Source organism: Oculina patagonica, chromosome 2, assembly GCF_052425735.1.
Source record: "Oculina patagonica isolate OP01 chromosome 2, crgOcupat, whole genome shotgun sequence".
In the NCBI taxonomy this organism is placed as follows: domain Eukaryota; kingdom Metazoa; phylum Cnidaria; class Anthozoa; order Scleractinia; family Oculinidae; genus Oculina; species Oculina patagonica.
The window spans coordinates 38,269,753-38,291,829 of record NC_135759.1 but is presented as its reverse complement, the minus strand read 5'-3'; the positions used below and the strand labels follow the sequence as shown (position 1 = coordinate 38,291,829).

Below are 22,077 nucleotides of genomic sequence, written 5' to 3'. Positions count from 1 at the left end.
CATTTCTCTCTGCACACTTGAAATTTTATCCCACGGTTTTTACTCCAGTCCTTTTCTTTATTGGATGGTTGTTGACTGTTACCCCTTCTGAACTATTCTTGGCTCTTGGGGCAAGTCCTTGCCCTCCAGCAACATTTTCCACAGCCACATGACCCCAACTGATCAAATGACCCCAACTGCAAATACATACATACATAAAACTTTATTTATCCTCGAATTTAATATAGCTAAGACAAGCTAGTTTCTTCGAGAAACAAGTGATATATATATTAAAAAATAAAAATAAAAATAAAATAAGTAAAATAGAAATAACAATATTATTATATCCGTTAACTACTTACATATAAAAATACAAATTTACAAAGTTTGTTCTATTCACCCCCTCCCCAATGATAAAAAGTCTTAGCTAAAAGTACATTGTCGGATTGCTGTAATGAAGTCATTTAGTGATGTCGCAGTTTTTATAATTTCTGGAAATGAGTTCCAAGCAAAGGGCCTTTTTTTCCAATGCATCTTCCAGCATTTTTGAGATAGCTAGGGGGAATCATCCACTGCACTGCTACCCTGAAGACGCTGGTTTATCTAAATGACTGTCACTGAATGTGTAAGATATTGGAAGAGGCAGGGTCTGAATGTCTCCTGGGCAAAATGCCATGAGCTCTGGGAACGAGATCTTGTGTAAAGATAAGAGGGGGCCTGCTCTAGAAAATCATTTTTCTAGGCTCTGGGCCTCAGTTTGACCTAAAATTAAGGTGGGGGCCCCAGAACCCTGGCACCTCCCCTCTATATCTCTTTTCGGCTCCTGTAAATAACTACATTGGGGATGATTGAAAATGGACGTAGGTTTTAGTTACAGTTATGTGTTCCCCTCTTACAATAAAGACTCCATTAAACTTACACAGGCTCTTAATAATTCATACTTATACTACTTGCAAAACACACCTTCCGAATTTTCGCGAAAATTAGTGAATAAGGTAGACGCTCTTAGAAAAAAAAGTACTTTTGTGTAGACCAAAAGAACCGAGTCCTGTCTATTCCCGAGAAAAGCTTTATTAGTAAAGAAAATTCGGCCAAGTAACATTGCTTTCTTCATCGCCAGTTTACCTATCATCCGATACGTGCTGTTGCAAAAGCAGAAGGACTTTTCCCGGCAGCTGGGGGGATATTGTTTACGGTTTTGGTGGATCTATTTTTATAATTAAGGAAACAGTTGTTATACTGACGGAATATCACTTGGTTTTCCTTCCTTTGTAGTACATATGTTACCCGGTCGTGCATACTCTGAGTAGTAATCATTTCTGTCGCAAACAACATAAAAATAAAAAAAAATGGACAAAATAAACATCACGTTCAGTTGTATTTTGCTAGTTGCAGAACTGGGTCAACTGTAGGCTTATAAAAGGGTATATGCCTACTCTTTTTCGATTTTAAGGGTTTGAGCGGGAAAATGGCGTCATAATGTACCACTAGCAGCAAAATTCTATTTTCACCTTCTAACTAAACTAATGCAAGGTTTTGAAACAAGATGGAAGCGAAATAAAATGTGAAAATTCGGTCCTGAAAAGGGTTAATTAGTCTGAATTATCAGTTTTCTGCTTTTTCGGTCCTATTTTTAGAATTTTGGCAAGTTTCAATCTTTCACATGCAATATCTTCTTAATCATGGCTTTTTTCACACTTGAATTTGTTTCAACTTATCCTTTCGCAATCAGCTTTGTCGTAAGGTGAAAATGAATTATCTGTATGACGTCATTTTCTCGCAAAAAAAAAAAAACGTTAAATCGAAAAAAAGGCAAACAACATTTCCATCACATTGAAAAGACAAAAGTAGTTCTCCATATTAAATATCCTTTCAGGCCTACAGCTGATACGGTGTGTGTGGGTCGGATTCAGTAAGGTTCTAAACACCAGACTGACTGTATTGAACGCTGGAGGCGTTTATTTAAAGTTCGATCTTCGTTGATGATTACTTTCGTCATAAATGCCAAAGTTCACTGCATGGATTTAGAGCGAAGTGTATTGTAAAATACCTCAACGCAAACAATAAAAAAATAAATGCGGATGTCACCTTCTCTTGATACACTAGGTGTGTAGTGACGCTGTCTGTTGTCAAACTCTACACAGAAGAGGGATTGCAAATGCCGCGAAACGAGTACAGATAACCTATGATTTTGTGCTGAAGGAAACCATAAAATGAAATTTACATCAAACGCATTTATTGCCCTAGAAGTATACTTTAAACCTTTTTGCGCTCTCCTGCATTCAGAAGGAACAAGTTATAGAGACCCTAATAAAGCAGCTATTAGTACATAAAGGACGGCGCAGCTCGAAAATAATGGCCAGTTTTTTCAACTTTGCCGTTTTTGTTTTCACTTTATTATTCTTTTTTTTGGTGTTTCTCTACCTTACTATTATAAAACTATTATTTTGGGTATCATTCATTTTTGCCTTAAATTTTGTATATCAGAAAAGTGACTTCAAATGAGGGCCGAAACTAGCAAGAGGCAAGGCGAGGCACTTGCCTCGTCTAACTTTCAAATTTACCCAAAATTAAAACCAAAATATGTCTTGTTGGAAAAGTAATCCCAGTTGGACAAGATTGATTTTCTCAAGAAATGCGTCATGAAAAATGTCTTTGAAAGAGTTTCAGGACGTCTAGATTTCAAAATTTTCTGGATGCATGCCCCCAGAGCCCCTAGCAAGATCTTGCCTCGTCTATGGCAAAGGTCTGGTTACGGCCCTCCAAATAGTGGATATCTTTATTTTTCGTATTTGTTGTGAATGACAAATTTACTGTACAGAATGAATCGATCTTAATTTAAATCCATCCGGGAACAAACACTCCCTTCCCCGTGACGTTAACATGTATATTTGTTAGGAGTGAATTTCCATAAATTTAAAAAATAAGAACATTTTAAGAACATTCTAGGCTCAAATCTTCGAAAAAAATAAGAACGTTTGGCCTCGGCCGAAAATTATACGTTCTTATATAAAACAGGGTGTCATACATGGCATTCGGTGAATTGTAGAGTATGGTACGCTATATAATCTTATTACCGACTGGTCTAGACTGTTTGCAACCCAATCCTACGTAAAGTAAGCGAAGTAAGTTCAGGGGGGTACTCTCCGAAAATGTGGGTGGGAGTGTGCGGCGTGCTTCCAGAAACCCTTGCCATATAGGGGAATCTTTGTTTAAAATATTTGCCTCATTAGCGTAAGAGTTTCACTTTCTGATCGAGCTACAAAAATATCGATTCGAATATTGAAAGAGCATGGCACGATAAACTTTTCCTATAAATTTAAGCCGGATGTATTAAATACTTTTTCTTTGACGCGGGTTTGAAAACTCAAAATTTTACAAAGAATGTATGAGCTCATTAGCGCTTTTGTCACCAAAACATTTGAGTTTTTGAAAGCAATATCTCCTTCAATATTACACCTAAAGAGCTGAAAGTTTCGCCAATTATTAAGTTTCACGGTCTCTTTAAACGTCTGGAGTCAATTTGTATATAGCATGTTGCCTTCTCTACGCAGTCGTGTTCTAATGAGGCAAAATGTAAACAAAGACATCAGCAAAGAACGTGCTATTTCAGACCAAAATATACCATTTTCCTTACCTTATTTCAGACTTGACTCCAAAATCGATACCTATATAGTTCACGTAAGGGAGTCCCCCCCCCCACCCCCGGAATTGAACGCACGTGTACATGCACGTTGCAGTTTTGCGCGCTAGCTAGCTGTTTACGAGATAGCTTCAAATATATCTTAATTCCGGGGACGTGGGTTTATTTGTTATGTCTATGCTGTGCTCCTGGATCCGGCGTTTATTTGAGCCCCAATATTTTGTTTATTCGTTTCGGTTCTTAAACTGGATAAATGACACTAACAGTATTCAGTAATCTTCAGTTGGCGAAAAAGCTGGAAGACTCAACATATCAACTGTCAAAGGTCCTTATACAAAAGGTATTTGCTAAACTTTCCATCATGTTTCAGTCATAACGTTATCAGACAAGAAGTTAACTGACTGTGAAAGAAGTTAAAAATTCTTTTAGTTACTGCCTTAAAACGTTGGGTGGCAAACTTACCTAATTGTAGCCCTTGTAAAAGCCCTTTCCAATCTTCTCGAAGAAACTAGCTTGTCTTAGCTATAACAAATTCGAGGATAAATAAAGTTTTATGTTATGTTATGTTATGTAAACTTACCTAATTGTAGCCCTTGTAAAAGCCCTTTCCAATCTTTTCACATATACTGTACTGCCTTCGTCGTCGTTGACTGGTTGCAAAAGATCGGAGAAGAACTGAAGACCCAAACTGCCGCACTTTTGACGATGCATCAAGGTTTTTTACTGTAACGGGTGCGAACTGGAAATTTTTCAAGTGAAAGTATCCTATATCGGATCAATGTTGTCCTCCTTAGAGCGGGAATATTTTTCTTGTAACACAGTGAAACATAGTTTGAAGACGTTTCGTAGCGCGTTGCTGGGCCATTTGAGATTTTCTTTATCAGTTCCTTTATCAAAAAGTACTTTTTCCAGGTGAATTGTCATTTTTAAAATAAAGACGTACAATCCATCCACAAGAACTAAGACAATTTTTTTAGTGCACCTGGTTATATGTCTTAGTATATAGAGTCTAAAGACGGATTTTGCGTGAAAACGAACTATCTGCTTTAGTGCTCCTTGAAAAACTATAAGCTTCTTTCGTTTCACTAAAAAATGTTTGGGTTTATATCGGGAAGAGATGTTGAGAATGAAAAGTTTAGGTACATCTTGAAATGCCGCTTACATGCTAAAACTCTCAAAACCAAGAGAAGATAAACCTAAGGATTTAAAGCTAGTTATACAATGATTTCATAAGTAGGCTCAATGTACGTGTGGTTGTATAATAGCAGTGAGTGTACGGGATTAGAAAATAACAATTCGGTCGGAAGCTAATCTTCGATATTTGCCAGGTTACATCTTGATGACTGTGGCTGTCTACAAAAATGCTCGGCATTTCCCAAAAGGTTGCTTACAATTTGTCAAAAAGTTGCTTAAAAGTTGCTCAAAAAATCTGCGAAGTTGTTTTTTTTTTCTTCACAAAAGTTACCCTTTTCTGTCATGTGGTCTTTAGTTATAATATGCTTAATTGTAAAAGTAAGATTCCTCAACTATTTTCAGCTATTTTCTAATGCAATTTTATTGCAACAGGAGTTGCTAAATCACTTAATTTGTCCTTAATCAACTAAGGTTGAACAAGAGTGATTTACAAGGCTTTCTCTCACTGTGAAAAATCGTAACTATCTTTAACATGCGAAAATGACGATAACGTCATGTCTGCTGACGAGTCTGTAATTTTCTTCTGACAAATGAACCAAAATTTATCAATATTTTGATGAAAGATCATCGGACCTTCGTCGGATGACTTCGGAAAGTATCGGAAATCTTCCCAAAATATCGGAAATGTTTGTATGGCCTTCGGGACACATTCGGAAAATATGTATTGTAAGGCCAATTTAAACAGCAAATGATGCTGCGATTTCTCATAATGGATATAAGCTCGAAACAGGAAACGTTGATCGTCGATCACAAAAAAAGCCGTGGCAAGAACTCGTGTTTTCCTGCTGTGGCGCTAAAAGTAAATTATTATGGCGGTTTGAATGTGTTAAAAATAGATTTGTGTGAACAAAAGAGTTGCTGGTTGGAAGATTAATCTACGAACAGGCGTTCTATTTTTAGTTTGACAAACTAAACTGATTTTCAATAAATTAATAAATTTCCATACAAACACATTATTTCTGATATGCGTCCCTACCAACCACGACAAAAGTCTATCACACGAAGTCGGTTCAAAGATCAACGAAAACTTTTCAAGAACTTTATGGCAACAATATAACTTAAGTCAATTTTGCATGGGGGTACGGTGGGGGTGGCATTTTTTTTGGTACATGTAACATTTGCGCATGCACAGTGAGTGGTCTTGTCGTTTTGTCGTGACATCGTGCGGGCTCTGTTGTACGTTTATATGCATGTGATTTGAAACTCTGTTCCTGGTGGCAACATTCATGTGCGACTTGTCGTTATTGTCTGAAATCCATAACAGGATAGACTCTCCCAACACCGGCCAAGAACAGTTCGACACATCCCTGTTTGCTACGCCGAGCTCCGTCGCGGAGAGGCTGTCGAAGATGGCCGTGGCGCCGAACAGCTCGGATGCCTGCTTGAGTATCGTTCACAGCCTGATGTGCCACAGACAAGGCGGTGAATCGGAGTCGTTCGCCAAGCGAGCTATCGAGTCTCTCGTGAAGAAACTCAAGGAGAAAAGGGACGAACTGGACTCGTTGATCACCGCTATAACATCTGGCGGAACGCATCCTTCGAAATGCGTTACAATTCAACGGACACTGGACGGAAGGTTGCAAGTCGCCGGACGGAAAGGTTTCCCCCATGTTATTTACGCGCGAATCTGGAGGTGGCCTGATTTGCACAAGAACGAGCTAAAGCACGTCAAGTACTGCCAGTTTGCTTTTGATTTAAAGTGTGACAGCGTTTGCGTGAATCCTTATCATTATGAACGAGTCGTCTCGCCGGGTAAGTACACAAAAATATCGAGCTTCAATATTATAAATTCGACTTGTCTGACAGTGTATATTACAGTCCATGGCTTGTACTTCGCCGATAGTTTAGTCTACACATGGTGTTCTTTCTATCATTTTACCCAATTCACAGACTGTTTGTTAGGATTTGCTATTTGCTTGTGTGTTTTAACGGAAAATAAGACTTAACTAATTCGTGTCTCATTTTTTCACAGACATCACCGGATTGGCTTTGTCAAGGAATCCAGGTAGGTTTAATATACAGCGTACGCTTGATATCAGTGTTTTGATGTTTATAGTAAGCGGCTCAAGCAAGACGCCGTGTTTTTTCCCTTTTTATCACCAAATGTTCTGTGTTTGTATGCCCAATTCGTTTTCCATCTTTGATAGAAAGTATTTGTTTAAATGTATTGTCAATGTTGTCCCATCCGAGCCTTTGAAACAGACAAAAGTTACTATGGGTTTCGATGTGCAATTAAATTTCATGGCGATATCTTTGTTCAATTCCAGACTTTCTGTCTGCTACGAAACACGTGGCCTGTCCACCTTTTGTTTTCATTTGAGGAGTAAATGCCTGACTGGGAGCAGACAATAGCCCCAGTCGCTCCCCTTTCTTTGTCGAGATTTTGATCGTTTGTTCGAGAACACTATGTGTTCGGATCCCAAATATAATTTCGCCTGGAACCTAGTTGTAAAATGAAATCATTAAAAGACAAAAGAGAGCTTAATGACGAAAGTGATAAATTTTTTTATTAATATTTTTTTTTTTTTTTCATTCTACCATATTTTGAAGGAAAAATTCCCTCAAAACCCCCACACAATTTTTATACACCACACGCAAAACAACTTCCTCAACATCTGTATCACTCTAATATCCTCATTCATGAATGACATAAAAATAGTGAAACAAGGAAATTGAATGTAAACGGGTACTGTCACGACATGCATTCTCCTCTATTGTTCTCACGAATTGTTTCGACAAGTGCAGCTTTTCAAATTACAAAAGCTTGTATTGCTTCTAAGCTTATTTTAGCAATCATTGGAGTCAACGATTTTTCGTTTTGTGGGAAAGCCTAAAATAATCACTTGTGCGAAGTGGCTGAATGGCTGTCTTGATTTTTGGTGTCCATGCCTGCTTTTGAGAGATATTTGTTTTCCATTGTGTGGCTTTTCTGGTTCTCTTGAATGTTTGATAGCTTCTGAGAAGAATAGAATACCTGATTTTGAAAAATAGTTTGTGTTTTCTATTCAGAGGGGTGTTTAATATTTGTTCTTGGCTTTATCAGTGTTAACTATCAAATTGCCTTTTTGTTGTGGGTAAATAGGAGGAACAAAACTGATAAAACCAAATAATATTTCCAACACAATTGAAGCAGTTGTCAACATTGAATATATAGTTGGAAAAATAGTTCCAGCTTATAAATAAAGAGGAATGAATTGTTAAATAAATACAACTGATAGCATTTCAGTTCAATTCATTGCAGAGTGGAAAAGTTGTTGGAAAATAGCCCTATGTTTGGTTTATAACAGTTCATCTGTGGCATTGTTCTTAGTCAATAATAATTAATAACATTAGGTAGAATTATCTAACTAAGAAACTAAATTCAATCATTTGCTCATTAATTTTAGAGAACAAAAAATTAAATATATACAGTATGTATATAAATACCAGAGAATAGGATTTATTTTCTATTTATTTATGTGCAGTTTAAAAGGAAACTAACCCTTATTGTATTCCTGACTAATTTGATGATACATGTAATTGCCTAATGCAGAAAAAAAGGAAAAAAAAAAAACAAGCAAGCCTTGATCCCTGATCTTTTTATTTTCATGGTCAAATCTACCGTCCGTAAATGTGAAATTTCACTTCTGGTTGGGTCAACCACCATGCAAAGTTGGGACCTTGGACTAGTTGAGCCGTGATGTCAAAACATGAATGCTTTTTGTGAGATCCCTGTCTTTCTCTGTTATGTTGTTTTGTTCCAGACAAATTTTGTTTGAAAATATATGTGGAATCACACATGCACATTACTACAATCCTGTTCAGTTTGTTTGGTTCTTAATGCAGGGCTGTGCTCTAAGGGTGCCCCGGTCCCTCAGGCGACTAACTTTTGTCTTTGGGCGACCAGATAATCTTATTCCCTTCATATAAGCTTTATGCTGGGCACCCTGGATCTCATAGTTTGGAACCTTTAGGCTCCTTGTAATTTTTCTTAGAGCACAGCCTTGTAATGGCATTCTTTTTTTGTTGCCCTGCCTCCATTTCATATTTTTGGATGGCTACGTTTTGCGTAATCAACCACCCAGTAGAACTTACTACAGGAATAAATGAGATGTGAACAGAGATGGCTAGCACAACAAGAAATCGCTGTGAAGAACACAAAGCAAAATACTCCTGGGAACTGAGAAAGAACTAGTAAATAATAAAGATGGTAAATCTTAAGCTCGGTGATAAATAATGAACATGAATTGTTCAACAATGACATGAGCATGGGACAAAGAAAAAATCGGAGTCTCCGATGGGAATCAAACCCATGGCCTCCCAGATACTGGTTGGGCGCTCTACACGACTGAACTACGAGATTTCAACTCGTGGTGAGCTGGGCCCTAGGTTGATATGTGACGCGCGTCCTACATACTGCTAAGATCAGCAATGTCAAAATCTTCAAGTGTGTAGTAAATAATAAAGATGGTAAATCTTTAGCTCGGTGATAAATAATGAACATGAATTGTTCAACAATGACACGAGCATGGGACAAAGAATCGGATTATGTTTCCTTTAATGTTTGCTCTAAGTATTTGGCATTGCGCCAAAACAATCAATTTGTGTACCTTCCAGCAAGTTGAAGACTTAATTCTATTAGCTTATATTGATCACTGGTAATTGTCTAGCTTTCCTACTTTTAAGAAAAAAATGATTAAATTTTTAATGAAATGAGTCTGAATTGACCTAGCCGCACATCCAAAACTAAATTACTAACATTGATAACCGAGGCCGGGTGCCTCCCTAAAAGCCTGGTGATTTCTTTGAGGTCTCCTTGCCCTTTTATTGCTGTAAAATTATAATTCTAAAGTGGCTAATAAAATGATGATGATGATGATGATGATGATGCCAGCCATTGTCAGTCTTGATACTTGGTTACATATGTGAACAGGTTAGATTAAATGGTTTTTAAAGGGTTAAATATTACATGTACTTATTACTTAATATATTCAATATATTTGTGGATGTAAGAGTTAAGGTCAGTACACAACAAGGTCAAGTTGCTTGGTATACCTGACTTGGTACGTGTATACTGAAAAATTCCGAAGCCCTCCCCAAAACCCTCCCCAAAAATAAGCCCACCTGAAAGGGACTGTGAGCAATATAAGCTAACGGCTTATTTTTTGAAATTTTATGGAATTTTTCATAATGTTCTAGAAGCTGAAAGTGGTATTGGCGGGAGACATCCTGTAATTAGCAGTCTTAGTTTCAATCTGTGGCTTAAATGTGCTCTGCCTTAATTGGTGTTTTGATTCTCATTATGTCAACACAGCTATTTTGTTGACCACACAAATCAAAATTGTTTCCACCAAGAAGAATTTTGAGAGAATGAATATAGAGAATGCAGTCAGTCTGTAAATTGAGGTGTTTACATGAGTATCAGCTGTGTAGAAACTCAAGGTGTTGGAATTCAGTCATAAAATGATGTTCAAAATCTTTGTTAGGATATGGGCTTGTGATCACTAAAACTCAGTGTTGTGAAGTGAGCAGAAAAAAGGCCATTTTAGTGCATTTCTAAATGTGCTGCAGCCTTTTTTTACATGTTTTCATAATTGGCTCCACAATTCCCATGTAGAGTTTTCACAAAAGGATTAAGTGACCAAAAAATTGTTTGATATCAGAAGAATTCAATGTAATGTTTATTATTTAAACACAGCAGTGAAGCTTTCATGGTGAAGTAAAGTAAAACAACATGTATGATAAATCACATGAATAGCAACATTCTTGTGACTAATTTTTTTCTTTTAAAGCAATTTTCGCCGTCAAAACATAAAAAGAAAGTGGTGTTTACCATTTTGACATTGTACTAAACATTAAAAGTCTAAAAAGAATTCTCATTGAGTGATCCACCATGTTAGAGGATTTCAATAAGTCCAAGAATTCCACACCAGTAATGATCGAGACCTTGATCCATGTTTACAAGAACTGAGTCAGTAAATAATACAGAACTGTGATATCGAGAAAATAATAAAAAAAAGCGATGCTCGTGAAAAATATTCAATGTGATGCTTTGGATACACTTTCGATACTGCACCCAACCTGAGCCTGTGGTCTTCTGGTCAGCACCTGATGTTTGTAAATTTGATATTGAGCAAGTCCTGAGTAAAGATTAATGATTTTCTTGTCAGTTGATTTAATGTTTTACTTCTTTGACTTGTGGTCTATATGTTGGTGAGGCTTTATACTGTAATTTGTGAAACGAAAGGAAACAAAACAAAATGATGATTAAAACTGTAGAATTGAAGATTTCATGTACCTTAACTGTCAGATTTCTCTGTGTTATAATCCAAAAGAGGAATTTAGTACCAGAACATTTGCAAAGTCTCTGAAGTCAGACGACACTAGAACAAGCCTCTGGTGAAACAGCGAAACAGTACACATATTCACAGCCAGATCCTCAATCTTGGTTTCCGACAAGGTTATTAAATCATTGTTTTACATTAATTTTGCTTGTTTTATTCTTTAGATGGAGCTTATGGTGGAAATTCACAGTCAGATCCTGATTTCCGTCAAGCTGTTGGGCCCACTGCTCATCATTATCCTGGTTTGTAATGTCTTGTTGTTTGCAGCTTCATTTAATCTATAAAATCTCTTGAAATTTTTGCTTGTCTTGGAGATCGTATGTTCCAAACTTCCGGGATTCTTGGCGGGAATAAAAATCCCGGCGGCCATAAAATCCCGGCAGGATCCCGGCGGGATTTTGACCGGGATTCCTGGCGGGAAACGAAATTCCCGGCGGCCATAATCCCGTCGGGAACCTTGAAATTTTGCCAAGATTCCCGGCGGACTTAAAAACACATTTTCCAGCCCTGATTGTGAAGAGAAAACACTCCAACTCAAAATGATTTTTTTCTCTGCCTGCGGGTGGCGTGTACAATTGCCCACGTGACTTAAGTCAGCCAATCGAAACGCTCAGTTCACAACACCTTGCGGGGAAAGGCGGGAATATTTCTGGGAACATCTTCGCCGTGTGAAGCGCTGTGTGTGGTCTATGGGAAGGTAAATAAACTCTAAAAATATAAAGCTCAGTCTGATAACCTCTTCGGAGCCACAATAAAAATAGCATCTAGATGATTTTTTTAATGCAAAAAGCGCAATTACAGCGAATTCCTGATTATATTTGCAATTGGAAAAAAAAAGGCCGACAGAAATTTGTCATAGACGTTCGTCATTGGATTGTTCAAAGGTATTAAGGTTCCTCAAAGGTAAGAAAGAGTTTCAAAAGCTTGAAAAACAGACCGCGAATCAATAAAAATTCTTATCTTTTAATTTATCTTCACTTATTATCACGCGCCTCTTTGTCGCGCCAGTTTGTCTAGACTGATAAAACTTTCCTCGTGGGAATCACGTCCGCGGCTCACCGTCACGTATTAAATATTTTTCAACATTTTAAAAATCAAACTGGTTTATAAAGTACTACTTTCAGTACTTTAAGTTTATTTCATCAATACACGCCATGACTTGTGTTCCGACCACAGCATAATATTATTTTTGAGAATTTCAAAGCATCGACTTTCTCCCGGTGAGTTCTGAGAAGTGAGTTCTCGCCGGGAACACTACCGAGATTTATTCACGCTGTAAAAAATTTGCCGGAATTTTTTTTTTTCTTGGCGGGATCTTGGCAAGAATATAATTCCCAGCAAGATTCTTGCCGGGATCCGTGGCGGGAAATTCTACCCAGGCGGGAACCCGGCGGGAAGTCTGCTATCTTGCCGGGATCCCGGTCTCGGCAAGATTCTTGGCGGGATCCCGACGTGCCGGGAATTTTTTCCCGGCCGGGATCCCGGCTGATATCGCCATCTTGGCGGGATCCCCGTTCGTGGCGGGATCCCGGTCTCTTTTTTACACGGGTGTCAACAAGGAGCTATTTTAGAAAGAAAAAGTGTTTTGTTTCTGGAATGATAAGGAGAAAATTTAAGAAAATTTAAGGGGCCCATTTCTTGAAAGTCATTGTTAGTTATCTGTATCTTAAAAACAGAGAAGTGCATAGGCCTGAAACTTTGTATGAAGGGAACCTCTGTTCATATTAAAAATATAATGAAATAAAACAGTTCTGTAATCTTGAGGTTTGAGAGTTGGCTATGGCTTTCCAGGTGTGAAAACTTTTTGGGACCCTCGAGAAACAGGCCACTGGGTTTTAAAATATCCTGCAATCACCCCCATGGTGTACCTTAATCGTATCTATAACAAAATTCTCGATTTTGATTGGTTCTGCGCGCACCTATTTGTCGCGTAATCGGCGCGAGATCACGTGGGTGTCCAATTACAGGTATCTAATTTGAGCAACTTTAAATTGGATACCTGTAATTGGACACCTACGCCATTCGGGCGTCAATCACGCGCATATAAATGAGTTTTTTCTTGCTGTTTTGCCACTGTTTGCATAACCAGTTGAATTTACCATTGACTTTTTCACACTAAAAACGATTCTCAGACTTCCTAACCTCGAATTTTGTTATTGATATGATTAATTAGTAATTGGACCTCGTGTCGTACAATTCAGAGAGTAATCGAGCTCGTAATTTTAAATCGTCCTCGCGCTGCGCGCTTGGCCGATTTTGAAATTACTCGCCCGATTACTCCCTGAATTGTACTCCACTCAGTCCAATTACTATTACTAATTGAGGCAGCACTTTAAATGGTATGCCATCCCATTTTTGGTTGAAATTTTGTCGCTGTTTATACAATTTAACACAGAAAGGATCATGAGTTTGTTTACGAAGCTAGAACATGTTTAAATTGCCAATATTATGAACTTTACTCTGATTGGAAGATTGGTCTAAAGTCAAGAAAAAACCACTATGATGTATTACACCTCATTTCCCATGTAAATTTTTACTTTCAGTTTAAAGATAAAATAAAGTTATTTTGTGTCTGTGTTGTTAAATAAAAGTTAATGTTCTCAGTCATGTTGATCAACATATTGATATTTTATTGGTGCACTGACTCATGTTAGCTACATGTATGTGCACTTTGCATCCAGAGCTACCGGTAATAAATAAATAGAAATTTACAGTGGCACATCCATAGTGTGGCTAGTCGTCCACTGCTTCCAGATCGAATTGGAATTAAAAAAGGTTGGTTTTTGTGGAGGGATAAGAACCAATAACAAACTCAACCCACATATGAAGCCAGGTCCAGGAATCAAACCCGGGCCACATTGGTGGGTGGCAAGCGCTCTCACCACAGCTTTCTCTATGTGAAAGATGTTAGTCAGTGACAAGCTTGAATAACTTGTGTCACTGACTAACGTCTTGCTCATAATTTAAAATTTGCTGTGAGAGAGAGCTCAATTGTCTTCTATGACACAAAGTATAGCTAAAAGAAGTCAGTAGTACAGTAAAAACCCGCTTATAAGAACAAGTGGATTAAGAACACCCAGGCCTGATTTTAGGAAATAAAGCACCATTTATATAAGAACACATTCAGCCTGAAAAATGAAAGTTGTTCTTATATGGAAACATATCAAAGATCAACACTACTTTTCATTGCACACATAATAGTTCCACCCCAATTACAGTACAGTATTGCCTTGATTTATCAATTTTATTAAAATTAAAATACAATTTTGTGCATATATATTGATTTCATCTATTGGTAGCCTAGTATGTTCCTTATTTTAAGAAACATTTTTTAAGAACACTTAAGAACACTTACAGGCTGATTTTGCAGATTATAACCTTTATATAAGAACCAAATCAGCCTGAACCGCCAAAATAGGTGTTCTTATACGCGGGTTTTTACTGTACCATTAAAACAAGTTTCCCTTATTTGAAGTGTTTCTGGAGGCAAACATGAAAAATAGTTTCTTTTAACCATACAATACGATGTTTGAACTTTTACTCACCAGGTAGCCAAACGATTCCGTCAGTGGTAGGTCCCCCACATGAAATGTATCCTGGGATGCATCCTCCTGCTGACATGGGTCACGTCCCTTCAGGTATAGTACAAGTATACTTAGGATTAACAACAGATATTGAATGGCTGGGTTATAACGCTGTGGCAACTAACTTGTATTTACAATCTGAACAAAGTGATAAGTTTTTAAAGAAACTGCTGTGCTGCATCAGGAGTCAATTGATTATCAACTAGAAGTTAATAAAGGTGAATTAACTGCCTAAGCAGATTTGCAAAAGCTTTATTTGAATCAGTGGTTAATTTACCTAAAGTAATCAACTTCTAAATGATAATCAACTCAATCTTTTTACTGGGTATTTTTCAAAATTCTGTGACAGTTCTGTGAAAGTTCTTTGTCACAGAAAAGTGTTTTTTACAGAAATTTAAGGTGTTTGGAAATGTAATGACAGTCTCTCTAGTGTATATCTTCTCAATTGAAACTAAAATGTAAGCGTAGACAGAGATAAAAATCCTGATAATCTATGCTGATTTAGATTTAGATATCCAAACTACTGTCACAGTTTTGATTCCCTTTGTTTAACGTACTTGAAGAATTGTTGATGATTTGAGAAGCTGTGATAAGCCTAGAGTGCTAAATCAAAAACATTGTGGTAACTCAAACAAAGGGAATTGTTTCTCCTGTTTCACATCCCTTTGACTTGACCCCGTTTACCACAACGTCAAGTCTAACAAGATGTTTTTGCCTTTCATTGTAGCTGGACCACCTGGCTGGGGTGCACAGGGATCAGCCACATACACCCCTGGACCACACCCAGGGACTGGTTATTGTAAGTTTGTTTTAATGATAATACAGTTGTAAAACTAGTATACATGATCATCTGGTGAGAATAATTCCAACAACAGTTCTTTTCAGAACTTCTCTCACCTAGATAATCGCATGATACAAACTACTGATACTCCTGGGTTCAAACCATTTACTATGTAAAGTTCTACAGTAAATAAGGAACCAGCTACAGGCATATAAATCTGTAGTTAAAGCAAAAGTATGACAGTGTTCCCTCAGTAAAAAACCGGTGGTTAATAGTGATGCGGAGTCTTGAAATAATTTGTAAATAGAGTAGTTAAATTTTAGTCTGTTTTTATTGTAAATATCAATTTTAAGTCTTTTTATTATTATTATTTTTATTTATTTTATGTGTCCCCTATTAGTAGAGAGTGTTTCACTCTCGGCTAGAAGGATTCCTTTGACACATTAATAAAGTTGTTGATTGATTGATTTTTTAGTTTTTTGTAAACATCCGTCATTTCCAGCCCATGCTTTGCCCCCTTTTCCCTCCCACTCCTCACATCAGTGTCATGGTGGCCTTTTCCTTGAGAGAGGTGACTAATGGCTGGGTTGCACTCATGAAGGAATTACTCAGTTTAAGAGCTGGCTATCAAAAATAAGAGAACCCATCGTTCATAAAGTGATGCTGTGTCTAATGTGGCCCATGTAAATTGAAAGACCAAAAGGATAGAAACTTATAAAAAATTTGTGGAAAAAAACAAACAGAAAAACAAATCAAAAACAAACAAACAAGTAAAGTCTGATATATTTTACATGTAAATTGTAATACGTTTTACCCTGGCTGTATTTCCTCAATTTTTAATGGGAGAAAAACCATTCCATTCACTTGGTCATAAATGTACTTCCAATACTAGAAAATGTATGACATACATTGTATAATCTGTTTAAGAATCCTCTTGTATGATTACATACTGTAGATGTCACCCATTTCATTGTGAGCCCAGAAACAAGATTACAGTCTGAAATACTCTGGGCCTTAACATAATATTTTACATTGCAATTTTAATTTGCTTTGCACAGGGAGCCAAGATCAAACATCTGAAGTCCAAGATGGTGCTCCTATTTCTAAACACCCCCGTAAGTACACTCACAATGCAGTCATTGGTTGACTTGATTAAAAGAACATGTATCAGAGTATTCTCCCACCAGTTTTGGTTGAGATTTTTGTCAAACCAGGTTTAGTTAGCATATTTCGTCTCCAACTTTCGGTGTTGTTGAAAATAAGGGTTAAAAAGTCATTGCTAGTTTATTACTGTTCAGTTTCAAATGTATTCCTTAACGTTTTGAGGGTTAACTTTTTTAGCTAAGCCAGCAAAGAAATTTGTTGTGCAAATATAAAGATCTACTGTACAGATCAACTGGAATGTCTTAATGTTTTATGATCGTTTTTTCATTATAACATTAAATGCAAAATTCTGTTTGTTGCATATGGTTTTACTGCATCTATCTGTAGGAAACGTTTCAATAGAAAACACAAAGACCTGACATATATAGACAGGTTTTAAGACAAGCTTTTATACAAATCGAGGTCACGACTACCAGGTTTCTCTATCAGCTAACATTTGCCTTTACAAAAGGGAAATTAGAAGCTTTTCTTACCTTTGTTTGGGACGTAAACAGGGATATTTTCACGTGTTGAATTTAGCAAAAATCACATCTAGTAGCTTGGTAGAACAACGGGGATGCCTTTGCTTTGCTTGCTTTGCTTTGCTTTGCTTTGTTTCAGTAGAAAGAAAAATAATAGAGCGAGTAAAGCGTGTTGAAAAATCAGGGCGTCACTTGCAGCCTCGCTTTCGTGCACGATTCTTTTGGCGGGAAATTACGCGGGAAGCGCAGTCGACTGTTGGAAAAACCCCCGAGGAAAACAGATAAAAAAATTGTTTTCTTTGTAAAATGTCTTACGCAGACAGGTATTGAAATGCATTTTCCATTTTCTCTCTCAACAGCTCCCGAGAATTGGTGCTCGATATCCTACTTCGAATTGGACCAGCAAGTTGGCGAGATTTTCAAGGTCATGTCATCTTGTCCGTCCGTCGCAGTAGATGGTTATGTTGATCCTTCAGGCGGCAGTAGATTTTGTCTGGGACAACTCTCAAACGTCCACAGAACTGAGGCTAGCGAAAAGGCAAGGCTGCATATAGGTAAGAGATTGACAATACATCTTAGTTCTTATGTCTTTTTTTTTGCCGTCTTACCGCTATAGAAAAAAAAACCCAAACGTTCAAACCTGAAAATCGTTTTTAAAGGGGTTTTTTCAGGTTCCTTGCTCATTTACCCTGCCCTGACAAGGGTCAAGAATACCTTTTTTGTTGCAATCTGGGTGCACTGTTGTACCATTACTGACATTACCGTATAGTTTAGTTCTTCTTTGAAACGGGAAAAAGTCAATTTGAGAGCCCTAGGCGCGATCTGTATCAAGGAGGTGCTTCCCGGGAAATTTTAAACCACTCACATCGCACAAACTTATAGCCCTCACGATAAAAGACATGAAGGTAGCCTGAAAAAAATGGATGGCTGCTTACGAAACTCTTATCTTGAATGACTGTGACGGGGCCGCCATTACAGCTGTGAGCTGGCTGTCCGTTCTGTCAACAGATTGGAGACAAAGCACCCCCCTCCCCTCTATTCATTTCAGGACCGGGCAGCCTGTGAGCAGACTTGGACCTTAAGAAATTCCATGTGTATTTTTTTTAGGAAAAGGAGTCCAGTTAGATTTAAGAGGTGAAGGGGATGTATGGGTGCGGTGTCTCAGCGAACACAGCGTCTTTGTACAAAGCTATTACTTAGATAGAGAAGCTGGACGTTGCCCAGGTGACGCTGTCCACAAAATCTACCCATCTGCATACATCAAAGTGTTTGATTTGCGCCAGTGCTATCGACAGATCAAACAACAGGCCCATGCCGCCCAGGCCGCCGCTGCAGCTCAAGCCGCGGCTATTTCCACTGGCGTGGGACCTGGTGCCTTGTTACCACAGATCGGTATGAGCGTGGGCGTGGATGACTTGCGCAGGCTCTGTATTCTTCGGCTGAGCTTCGTCAAAGGCTGGGGTCCAGACTACCCGAGAAAAAGCATCAAGGAGACGCCGTGCTGGATTGAAATTCATCTGCATCGCGCTTTGCAGCTTTTGGATGAGATCTTAATCACTATGCCAATCAACGAGCCGAGGCCACACGACACGTGATAGACATGTATATGCACTTTGTTGGCTTCCCCGAAAGAAATTTAAGAGGTTGACGTGGCTTTTATCGTGATATTTTTTATAAATTATTTAATTGTTTTATTAAGGGAGAGCAGGCATTTGCTAAGCGCTTTACATTGTTCCTCGTGCGGAAGAGAATAGGCGAAGTGCCACTGAGTGTTGCCGTCTAAGGCTGAAAAAAGTACGCTCTGTTAGCCGAAAATGTACCCTGGGTACCAGAGGATTTTTCTCGCGCGCGGTGAATACTTCGGCGTCCGAAGGCCGCGCCTACTGACACCGGAAACCGCGCAAGAAAAACCTCTGGCACCCAGGGTACCAAAAATGTTAACCAGTTCCAACGCTTTATCAAACATTTATTCCTAAAGGGGTGTCGAATGGTCAATGCGAGACTTTGCGAGACGGCGAGACTGATATCTTTTCTGCGAGCCCGAGACCTTTTTAGCTTTGAAAAAGAAATCGAGACTTTGAGAAGGCGTCGAAGAAAAATTCGAGGCGACGAGACCACTAAAATTTGGCTAAAATTTGCCGCGACTCGTTATATTTTACGGACCATTCCTACCCCTCCAAGGCGATTTGCTTCAAAACCAGTAGCAGTTATACGTGAACAGTGTCTTAATTCCAGTGATCCTGCAAAATTGAACAAGCGGTACCTATTCAGCATTTTTTAGAGCTTCCAGAAGATCTGTGTTGTATTTGTAGGCGAAATATTCTTTTATAACCTTTGATTTGCTATTTAAATTGTAACTCGAGGAACTGTTCAGGACTGTGTTAGCCATAGCCTAGGTAGCTTGAAAAAGGTAACCGGTTTTCTCAGTATATAAGTGTGTTATCAGTCTGATAAAGCAGGGGAATCTAATTCAACGGATAAGGGTTAATGCATCTGTCATTTTTTCAGGGGTAGACAAGTGTTTTAACTGTATTTCAAGGCAGGTACCGAACAAGGTGTAATTGTAGCCATATAGTTGACAAGTAAAATAGTTGTTTGATTACCGGATCGGTGAAATAAGTGTCTTAACTAAAAAAATAGATAAAAATAGATAACGTAACATAATAGATTATTTGAGGTTTAACTGGTTACCAAGTTTGATTCGTCACCCGTGTCAGTTGTCACGTTTTCAGAAAATATGAAAATACGGAATGTTTATATCGTAGGTCTTGTTTTAGTAAGCTAACTCGATTGCACGTGAGATGTTTTTAACTTCTTAGCCTCGGATTTCATCTTCAATAAGGTGACGTTGCTTTGTAGATAACACATAGAAATGTATTTTCGTAAAATTAATAAGCTTTCTAGACTTGCTTTTACTCAATTGTAAATTTTCATGTAGCGATTTATTTCCCACAAAGTGTTTTATTGTCAAGGAATGTATACAGTGTATTCTATGATTATTCAAGACTATATGGGGGTTTTAACAAGTTGTAGGGGTTAGTAATGCGATTTATAAGTGGGTGTGAATGGGGGGGGGGGGGGGGGGGGGGTCTGGAATCTGAGTTATCAGATAATTTTCGGAGATTTCTAAGCTATCTCCTAAAATAAAATTTCACTGCCGGTTTCTCAGCTACAGGCAAATTTTGTAGATCTTGCATCTCGAAGTTAAGAATGGCTACATTTTTCAGCTGACGGTTAAGATTTCGTAAAATTCTCAGCAGTTAAACCCCATTCAGACCCTCTTACGTTATTTCGTTTTTTTTGGCATTCAAGTAGTTTGTTAATAGTAAATTTGGAATAAATAATGTAGTTCGGAGATGCAATTAAGTTTTTCGAAGATAGTACATACTAGAATTTTAGCTCTCCTGTAAAAACAGTTGTCCGAGATAGTTGACATGAAATATTATAAACCGATGACGTAACCCTGGAGAGATACGTACACCATGAACGAAGTGGCTCTTGTTGTTGCTCGGTTTCAAATTGTTTACGCGTAAGTACCCGAGACATCGCACACCAGCCGAACCACTGTTAAGCTACGTCAGGATAGAATTTTTCGTCAAATCTTAGTCTTTCCGTTATAGGCTCGATTTCCAGCCGCTTTTCGGGAAAACGACCGGACTCGAGAAGGCGGCGGAAATCGAGGCTATCTTCTCGTGAGCTGGGAGAATTTTGAGACTATGAAAAGACGGTTAATTATAGTCCGCCTTGATTTTTCCCTTGTATCAATGTTAAGCCCCCTGAAGAAGACTACGGTTCTTGACCTTTTGTTGCCAAGGAAATAGTCTCAGACTCACGGCTCTTAATTTTCTTCATTTAAAGTAAACAGGTAAAACTAGTATTTGTGGTGGGGTACCTTGTGAAGCAGCGCAAGCGGAACCTGTAAAACTTGGTGCACGCTGTATACTAATGAGTAATGTAATAAATACTATTAATAGCATGAAATGTGTTAAGGTTAGATTGCCGTCTTTCCGCTGACTCGTCCCCAGTCGTCTCGTATGCGACTATTGCAATTCCCTCCGTGTCCAGCGTCCAAGGCTCAAGACGGACTCAAAAGACGACTGGGGACGAATCAGGTCTTTCCGTACGTGTGTAAGTGATTTTAGCGTAAATTTGAAGTTCATTCACGAGTGTGCGCTCGTTTTTGTTGCACTTGTGATCGAAGCTTGCGAAAACAAATGACTTTTTCGTAACGTCATTCCCAAAGGAAGAGAGGACTCGGGGAACCAGTTGAACAAAGCAACATGACGGATGTAATTGACTAGTTGTCGTGGCATCCAGAACTTTACGCGTACTTAAAGGAGGACTGTCAAAAATTGCATTTACTCCGCCTTTTGTGTGTTCTTTACTATTTCTTATTTTTTTTGGGCTGTAAAACAGCGAGTACTTATCAGTTTTAGTATCTCAGATAGTTGCATAGAAAGGAATACATCCTAGAGAATAGCGGCGGGAGTAAGTCCCATTTTTGGGGGTTTCCCGCCTTCCGAGAAAAGACGGAGCCGCGGTGGCCAGCGGGCAACACAACCTTGTTTTCATGTCAAGCAAGGAAGAAAATTGAGGTACACAGTTGTGTGCTTGTGTTTTATTTTTTGAATGTGATATGAGAATTCGAGGATGTTGCATTAACTATCTGGGAACCTAAAGCGGCGTACCATTTTCTAAAAGATCCTTCTCGGAACCGTGCGCTCTCGATAAGAGGTTTGTTAATGACCTTATATGTATTCTTAGAGTCACTTATTATTTTGAATATTGTATTTCAAAAACAAAAATGAAATAAAAGAATAATGACGTTTGCCAAACGTGTGGACTGCCGTATAATACACCCTCGCCTTTTTCTCCTGGACTTTTTTTTTTTTTTTATTTTTTTTTTTTTTTTTTTTTTTTTTTCTCCCCTTTTTTTTTAAATTTTACC

At 38.2% G+C, this 22,077-nt stretch overlaps 1 protein-coding gene and 1 long non-coding RNA gene across 4 annotated transcripts; one reads left to right on the top strand and one right to left on the bottom strand.

Moving 5' to 3' along the window:
- Nucleotides 1-37: 37 nt before the first annotated feature.
- LOC144644629 (uncharacterized) lies at nucleotides 38-17,329 on the bottom strand. 3 transcript variants are annotated; one of them, XR_013569157.1, is made up of 3 exons: nucleotides 17,142-17,329; nucleotides 14,685-14,771; nucleotides 38-176 (listed from the first exon to the last, which is right to left on the bottom strand). It is a non-coding gene; the product is annotated as an uncharacterized LOC144644629 (long non-coding RNA). The 3 variants fall into 3 exon arrangements; XR_013569154.1 differs by lacking the exon at nucleotides 38-176 and adding an exon at nucleotides 10,445-10,935; XR_013569155.1 differs by lacking the exon at nucleotides 38-176 and adding an exon at nucleotides 12,690-12,701.
- On the top strand, nucleotides 5,635-21,133 carry LOC144644627 (mothers against decapentaplegic homolog 4-like). Its single transcript, XM_078504157.1, has 8 exons — nucleotides 5,635-6,568; nucleotides 6,789-6,821; nucleotides 11,304-11,381; nucleotides 14,688-14,777; nucleotides 15,451-15,522; nucleotides 16,563-16,619; nucleotides 17,489-17,683; nucleotides 18,237-21,133. Exons 1-8 carry the CDS (start codon nucleotides 6,043-6,045, stop codon nucleotides 18,722-18,724), a joined length of 1,539 nt encoding a protein of 512 aa, XP_078360283.1. The 5' UTR covers nucleotides 5,635-6,042; the 3' UTR covers nucleotides 18,725-21,133.
- The last annotated feature ends 944 nt before the right edge of the window (nucleotides 21,134-22,077 follow it).

Excerpts from the sequence above, each read along its gene's own strand:
- LOC144644627 (XM_078504157.1), top strand. The coding sequence starts at position 6,043 with ATGTGCGACTTGTCGTTATTGTCTGAAATCCATAACAGGATAGACTCT. Across the intron at positions 14,778-15,450 it reads CATGGGTCACGTCCCTTCAG|CTGGACCACCTGGCTGGGGT; the intron begins GTATAGTACAAG and ends CTTTCATTGTAG. Across the intron at positions 16,620-17,488 it reads TCCTATTTCTAAACACCCCC|CTCCCGAGAATTGGTGCTCG; the intron begins GTAAGTACACTC and ends CTCTCTCAACAG.